The sequence below is a fragment of the Rhinolophus sinicus genome, chromosome 2, assembly GCF_057876585.1.
Source record: "Rhinolophus sinicus isolate RSI-liver-muscle chromosome 2, RSI-T2T, whole genome shotgun sequence".
In the NCBI taxonomy this organism is placed as follows: Eukaryota; Metazoa; Chordata; class Mammalia; order Chiroptera; family Rhinolophidae; genus Rhinolophus; species Rhinolophus sinicus.
In genome coordinates, this window is record NC_142502.1 from 122614125 (window position 1) to 122622316 (window position 8192).

General features: G+C 43.6%; 1 protein-coding gene across 1 annotated transcript in view; it reads left to right on the top strand.

Moving 5' to 3' along the window:
- The window catches only part of RFX8 (regulatory factor X8), a 59168-nt gene extending 54701 nt beyond the window's left edge, over nucleotides 1–4467 (top strand). Inside the window, exon 15 of the mRNA XM_088794426.1 lies at nucleotides 4179–4467. Coding sequence (XP_088650552.1) covers nucleotides 4179–4355 — 177 coding nt within the window. The 3' untranslated portion in view covers nucleotides 4356–4467. The remainder of the gene's footprint in view (nucleotides 1–4178) is intronic.
- The last annotated feature ends 3725 nt before the right edge of the window (nucleotides 4468–8192 follow it).

Consider the following 8192-nt stretch of genomic DNA (forward strand, 5'->3'; position numbering starts at 1 on the left):
GAATCGAAAGTCCCATGATGTCTTAACAATTGTGGTATGTGCCTCCTCAGGGACAAAACCTTTATGCTGAAACTTATTGATAAGAATGGAAGGAGAACTGATGTTATCACGTCCTTGACTCACTTCCCAAGCAGGTTGTGGGAAGGAATATAGTCACATAGGCAGAAGCTCTCCTTAGCCGGGGGAAGGTAGGGTCTATGCCCATCTCTATCGACCCCGTGAATTCTCCTGGTGGTCCCCACACGGTTCCTCCTGGCTTGGGTTGTTCCTCCTGTGAGGAATCTTACCCGTCATTGACTAACCAGCCATCCTTTGGGGCCAAACAGAGAGACATAAGGTGCAAGCACGAAGGTGAAGCGAAATCCCTGGAAGGATCCGTCTCACAGACTCTCCTTTCTTTAGGGGTAGGTACGAGGGGACAGACGGTTAGGCTGCTGCATGACAATAAGCCACCATCTTCTTGTTAGCCCCCACTTTCTGCTAGAGTAGCCACGGCAGTTATATTAGTGGCCAATGGCTCACTGGTTACAGCTGACGGCCAACTAGCCACAGCTGATGGCCATCCAATCACAGTTGATGGCCATTTACTACCCGAGCCAGCACCTTTCCACGTGAGGCCAAGAGCCTGGAAACTGCACTCCTGGCTCTGTCCCCACAGAGCGCTACTCCAAAAAGACACTATGCTGGACAAAAATAACCTGGACAGGAGCAAAAGAAATGCATCTCCCAGGTTTACAAATGCTCTGTCTGTGTTTGGTCTTACCTTGCAATAGTAGATTTCATATATTTAGCTGCCTTCAATGACCGTGTTGTAGATTCAGATGTGTGTTTGTAAAGAAGAAACTCACCTCCTCTGTGAGTGTGTATGTGAAGCAGACGTGACTGATGAGGCCTGAAATAGGGAAATACTGACCCCAAATCAGGGGCCCAATAGCTGGTGGAGGGCTGGGCCTCCTTAGAAGAGGAACAGCTTGGGGCAGTTAAGGCACCACTCTAGCTGGTGCTTCTGGGCTGTTGGCTGAGAGAAGGCTCAGTTAGATCTGCAGACAGGACCAGGTGGCCCCAGGCTATGTCCAGGAGACTGTCTCTCCCTTCCGCTCCCCCCCCCCCACCCTCTGGGGAATATACCCCATCCTGGCAACAGGGCCCTGCAAAGGTTAGCCAGTGGGAAGCTCAGCTGAGTGCCCTCTGGAACATTCTGCGCAGCTCTAGCAAGATAAGCATTTGTGCTGGACATTCAGCTCCAAGTGTGCAGATCTCTCTGCTCACTGGCTGGGGTAAGAGTAGGATGGTAAACAATTTGACATGACCCTTGGTTACCAAGGTAACTGGGAGTAATCTTTTCCCTCATCGGGCCACCACTGGAAGTGGGTGGCTAACAGACACTGACAAGCTTCCAGTGCTGGGCATTTACATGCATCATTTCAGCAACCCAACAAGATGGTGTTATCATTGCCCCATTTCTCAGAAAGCATAACTGAGGCTCATGAGGGGTTGAGTAATATTCCCAAGGTCACCTTGCTAATAATTGGCAGAGCAGGGATTCAAACTTCCATAGATCTCCTTGTGAGACTTTCCTTTTTAGTCCCCTCTCTCTCCTCAAAGGTACTACCATGTGCTTTAATTCCAAAAGCAGTGAGTTGGGAGTAAATGAAAAATATTATCAAGTCTGATGGTTTGGGTAAATAAGTGGGCAGTTTTGGTACATAACTTTCTGGGTTCAAATTCTACATCTTACACTTATTAGCTGAGAACCTTGGGCAAGTTGCTTAATTTATCTAGTCCTCAGTCTCCTTATCTACATAACAGGAATAATAATATCTAATTCCACAGGGCCATTATTAAATAAGTTAATCATTATTCTTAGGAAATAAAATTCTTAGAACATTAACGAATACCCAAAACCACTAGTCGCCATTATTATTTCTCAAAAAAAATATCCTAATCTGAGCACCATTCTATAACACTGTTTACCCAATGCTCTAGCAACTCTGGAGTTCATTGTAATGGGTTTGAGCTACAGTCGTGCACCAAACAATGACATTTTGGTCAATGACGGACCGCATGCATCTATGATGGTGGTCCCATAAGATTATAACGGAGTTGAAAAATTCCTATTGCTTAATGATGCTGTAGCCCTTGTAACATCATAGCGCAAAGCATTGCTCACGTGTTTGTAGTGACGCTGGTGTGAACAAACCTACTGCCAGTCGTGTGGAAGTCTAGCATATACACTATGTACAGTACATAATGCTTGATGACAATAAATGACTGTTACTAGTTTATGTATTACCATACTATGCTTTTTATCGTTATTTTAGAGTATATTCTTTCTACTTACAACAAAGTTTTCTGTAAAACAGAAGGCCCTGTTACGCCAGCAGCAGCCTCATACAGCTCCTGTTTACCCATCTCTTGATTGCATCGCTTTCTCTTGTGCTGGAGTGAATCCTGTGCTGTTTTGTTCAGGAACATGCTGTACAGGCTCGTAGCCCAGGAGCAGCAGGCTAGACCACACAGCCTCGGTGTGCAGTGGGCTAGACCATCATTCCTCAGAACGCATCCCTGTAGTTAAGCGACGTATGACTGTATATTTAATTGGTGGAAACAATAGAGATGATATTAAATACTTAATTGAACTACAGAATAAAGCAATACAAGCAGACAAATGTCAGATAATCCAAAGTAATATGCCTTAGAGATTAATTAAACCTTCTGTTGGTGAATGCCTGCTGAATTCACAATAATGATTTAAACAATCTAACACCAAAAAGTTACGCTCCTCTAATTTTCCTTGCATTCATTATTCAGCATTGCACTCATCATCAACAGAAGAGCACGCCCTGTGCCGCATGTGCACTCCTCTGCCTCGAATGAGCCCCCCACCCCCATTCAGCTGCACATCTGTGTGAGCCTCATTCTCTGATAATTTAGCACAGCCTTGCTCCTACGGTAAGAACTGAAGTAAGCATTCTGATGGCTATACCCATCTGTCACTCTTCTACAGTCTAGCAGTGTTCAAAAAAAGTGAGATGCCAAGGCATGTTTAAGACAAAAGCAAAACACTATACTGATATTAAATACAGAACACTTTTTTTAAAAAACATGCTGCACAGTTTTCACATTCTGTCATGTACTCAAGGATTAAAGCATAGCAAAACTATTTAAAAAAAACCATAAGTGACTCGTCGACTATAGTGTAAAGGTGAAGACAATTGTTTTTTGAGAGAGAAGAAAAACATCTTTTCATTGGGTAGTCATGTTTATTATGGAATTTAGAGAGAGAGGGTGAGAAATGCAGTTCCATTAGCTTGCTTTTGAGGTTCTCTTGTGCATATCTTTGTCCAAATATATTAGCTTATTGGGGGTTTATTGATGGAATCAGACCAAGAAAATATATCTCTATTGGTTTTTGAAAGTATTCATGTACAAGGATTTGCCGATCTTCCGAGCACCCTTGTAGCGAAGGGAAGGGTAATAGCATATTACCCTGGTCTCTCTGATGAGAACACTTGCGCAGACAAGTCAGATGACTTGCTTGAGAGCTGGCACTTCAACTAACCCCAGCATCTGTGAGTCCCTCAAATCTATTACTACCCAACCAAGTGTCAAGTTAATCAATGACTGTTTTCACAGATTTTCCCTCCTTATCTACTGGTGTATTTGATGGATGATGGAGGGAGAGTCTGTTTGAGAACTTGAGCCAATTGCATCAGCTCAGAACTGACGAGAATGCAGGATTGGTATCCATCTGGAAGGCAGCCAAAATGATAAGCACTACAGCCCACAGAGACCCCTGGATATTGCACGGGCTCCCTCTTGATTTTCCCAGCTGAGCCGGGCTTGCCCATGTCTTTAATGGGAGAGTGTTGTTTTGCAGTCAGTGCCTCACAAACAACTATAGGCTTCCCACTCCTTTTGCTAAAGAAAACCCACCTGCTCCCACTCCCCGTGGCCTCTTTCTCTTGCACCCTCCCGGACGGAGATCCTTTCCATGAAGTCCTCACCAGACCCTGAGCATTCCTCTGAGAAATTAGGAAGAAATGCATGAGCTTCCCGTTGACGTCCCAAGGTGGGGGCAAGGGCATGGTAGAAGAATTCAAGTGGTGGGTCCTACAGCAGCAGAGAGTGTAACTTTTTCCTTTTATCTTTTGCTTTTCAACATTTCCCCATTGCAGCTCATCCAGGTATTGTTGGAAGACAAGGCCACAGAAAGCACCGTCAAACTCAGCCTTCCTGTGGGACAAGAAACGCTTGTCACCCTAGAAGATGGACAAACATTTGTGATTCACGTCTCAGATATACCCCAAAGCTCTGGAAATATTTATTTCAGAGAAAGCAATGCTAATAAGTAAGATTATTTATTTGAATAGGACATGAGAAAGCATAGATTCTCATTCTTAAAAATACATTAAATGGTAAAACTTTTGTATTGATAAGAAAGAAGAATTTTTTAAAAAGAAGATTTTATGTACATAATAGAGGTAGCATTGTCTGTTCTATGTTTATGTGTATTACAAAGAATTGGCTTTAATGAAATGTATAAACTGATTTGGAGTATAATTTTTGCCTCTGTTGCTTTTCTTTGGGGATTTCCAAGGACTTCTATTTGGGAACTTAACAGAAGAGAAATTTGAGAAATTTGGGGGGGAATAAAGAAATGGATACATCTTCAAAGAAAGATAAAGTTTGAAGCACGCAAACTGATGCAAGCAGTAAAAGGCCAATGGCAATATATTTTTTTCTTCCCTTAGTAGTGCCCCAATCAAAATAGAATTTGTAGAAAAATGCCCCCAGGCAGTGAAGTACAGAAAAAAAAAAAAAAAAAATGATAGCACTGTTTGACTTACTCACTGGCCCACTAAGCCATCCCAACTTTCTTTGCTTTGCCTTTACAGCTTCCTTAAAGGGAGGCACAACTCTGAATCCAACAGTGTCTGAACAAATGAGGATGGCCTGCTTTGAATCACTTTTTACTCCTCTCTTTGCAGCAAAATCCTACAAAACTGTTGAAACTAAGATCATTGTTAAACCAGATCCATTTATATGTAACTGGTTATAACATTTAAAAGGAATTTTAACAATTCATGCTAACACGATTTTTGGTACAAGTAGAAATAACAGAGGATATTTTATTGATCTCATATTTTACGTAAGAAATGAATTAGATTTCCCTAAATGCTTGGAAATGTTAAAGAAACATAAGAATGACATATCAGTAGAGTCATTAAGAATTACAGGTCTTTATGGTTTAAAAAAGTAATCATATTTCAGAGCCCTTTACCACTGCATGTAATACATTAGCTCATTTCTTAGGCTCTCTGGGAGCAGTTATTTATTAAAGCACAACACAAGAGGTATTCCTTTGCTCAGTGACATTGCATATTTATCTGCTTACATGTAAGGAGACAGGTGGTGGACTGACTGCAGGAACAAAGGCAGCGACAAGATTTATCATTCTGGGAAGAGTGACTTTTGTTTGAATATTGGGGGTAAACTGATTAGCAGAGACCTAGCTAGCAGAGGGCAATCTGTCCTTGAAAAGGCCAACCAGGTTTATGAAAGAAACCGTAATTGTTTATCTACGGGATCAGAAGTTAGGATAGGAAATGAGGATGGGTAGAGTAACAGACAGAGGTAGAAGGGGCTCCTGGGACCCTGATAGTGTTCCAATTCTTGGTCTGCGGGGTGGCCAGACAGTGTATTCCCTTGTGAAAACGTGTCACAAAGCTGACACTATGACTTGACTACTTCTCTGCATGTTATGTGTGAACATGTATTTTTAAAACTAGAGGGCATTGCATGCATTATGGGGGTTGTATTGGAGGTTCCTGGTGGAAGAAGGGACAAGGAGCTGTCAGGCGGGGTCTTAGCTCCCGCTCCCCACACAAGAACGCAGGACATGGTGAGGCCAAAAAGGAACACCCACGGAACCATAGGTAGGGGAGTCACACCACTATATTCTCGCTGGCGGCTGGGTTGGAGACACAGGGAGTAGGAGCCATACAATTCGCAATCCGCCATCCACGCTTGCTAACCCCACTTGCTAGCCCCAATCCACAGTCCGCTTCTCTGCCAACCAACCAACCCCCTTGCCAGCCCAGCCACAGCAGTTATATTAGTGACTAATGGCTAACCGGTAACAGCTGATGGCCACCCAGCCACAGCGGATGGCCATCTGATCACAGCTGATGGCCATCTAATAACTGAGCTAGCACCTTTCCACATGAGGCCAAGAGCCTGGAAACTGCTCTCCAGGACTCTGTCCCCACACAGAGAAAGTGAGTGGGTTTGAAAAGATGCCAGGGCCAAGGAGCATTGGGGTGAGATCGGAATTGTACCTGCCCCCTGCGTCCTTGTTTTTCCCTCAGCCTCCTTGCTGAGGGGCCGGTGCAGGAGGCTGAGCAACCACAGGCTTCAAGTCCTAACAGTTTTCAGCAAGGAGAAGCGAGAAGCTTCTATCTTTAATAAAGTTTGACATTTTTATTAATACACTGGGCTGGACACTTTAATTACTAGCAGAGATGGTTCCCATGATTGAAAACTGGTGGTCTTCTCTCACTTGACAGCGAGCACCAATATGAACAGGAACTCTCCCTCTAACCCCGCCTCCAAACTTGGATTTTTGTCCAAGAGCCAGAAATAATCCACAGGCAGTTTTCTGCTTGCAGCATCTATCAGTTCACCGTTGCGGCATTACAAACTAACCCTTAATGACCTAAAACAGCCACCATTGATTTATTATTCCTCCCCAGGTCACAGGTTGCTTGGACGGTCCTGCTGATTGGGACTGGATTTGGCGAACCCCATCTGGGTTCACTCAGCCATCTGCAGTCCCTGACAGGTTCGTTGGGGACTGGCTGGTCTAGGATGGCCTCTGCTGGGATGGCCTGGCTCTTGGCTGGGTGGCCCCCACATGCCTCCAGCAGGCTAGCCTGTAGTGTTCTTATGGCAGAGGTGGGGACCAAGAGAGCGGAAGTGGAAACACACAAGCACATTTTCATGCCTCCACTTGTGACAGTATATTCCTGTGCCATTGGCCAAAGCAAAGTAGGTAGAAAAGATGTGGACACGTTAAGTGGTGTGGATACCCAGAGGTATCACACAATCAGAGTCATCGATTTCAATCTACCTTATCAAGTTCAACTCAATATAATGTCTAAATCATTATTCCAAATGTTCTGTTAGGGAGACAGTCTTCCAGAGGACGTGACCTGCTCAAGGTCAGTCACCCAGGCAACATCAACACAGATTCCACAACCATCCCCCCCCACCCCCGGCATCATCCCCTGTGACATTGTTACAGCACTGGCCATCCATGCAACCGAACTTGACATGAGACATAAACATTTGATCCTCAATTATGCATCAAGGCAATAGTATTTTCTGAAACAGTAATCTGAAATAGAAGTAATAATGAGATCTTGTTCCAACAGAAACTCCCCAGGACACATCACTGTTTTCAATGGAGCTCTTACAGAAAGAGAAGCACACCAAACTTTTCTTTATGGTAATAATAGCTATATCCACCCACATAGATCTTGGAACATAAATTTTCACTCACGATGATGTTAATGGAAGCCAACTAACATTCTGGCAGTAGACAGATTTTCCGAAAACAGATATTTGGTCGAAAGGGTACAGCAATATGTTCCAAAAATTAAGTATTTGTCATGTATTTATTCTTTTACTCAGTAGTCTTTAAGCATTGGGGATCATCAGTGAACAAAACAGGTAAATCCGCGCTCTTAGCTCACATTCCTGATGGAAGACCAACACTGCATTAATCAACAAATAAAAGCCTAAGATTTTAGGTGGTGGTTACTATTATAAGTGAGGAAGATAGAGAGCAATGGCAATGCAAGGTTTTCAAGCAATGTCTCTCTCACAAGGCATAATTTGAAAAGAGATCAGAAGAAAGTGTGGGGAGCGGGGAGGGGGGGAAGCGCAGGTGCGAGAGCCTTCCAGAAGGGTGGGAGTATGAATCCCAGAAGTGGAGGAGCCTGACCAGGAAGCCCCCTGCCCCCTTAATGTTAATGGCCATGAATTTTAAACAATTGAGAATTTCAAAATCACTGGTATCCAGGAATATACCAGGCTCATTGATTTGAACCAATTCATCAGGTGAAAACAACTAACATATTGGAAAAAAACATAAAACATCTTCTTAAAAGCATCAAAAAGCTGACATG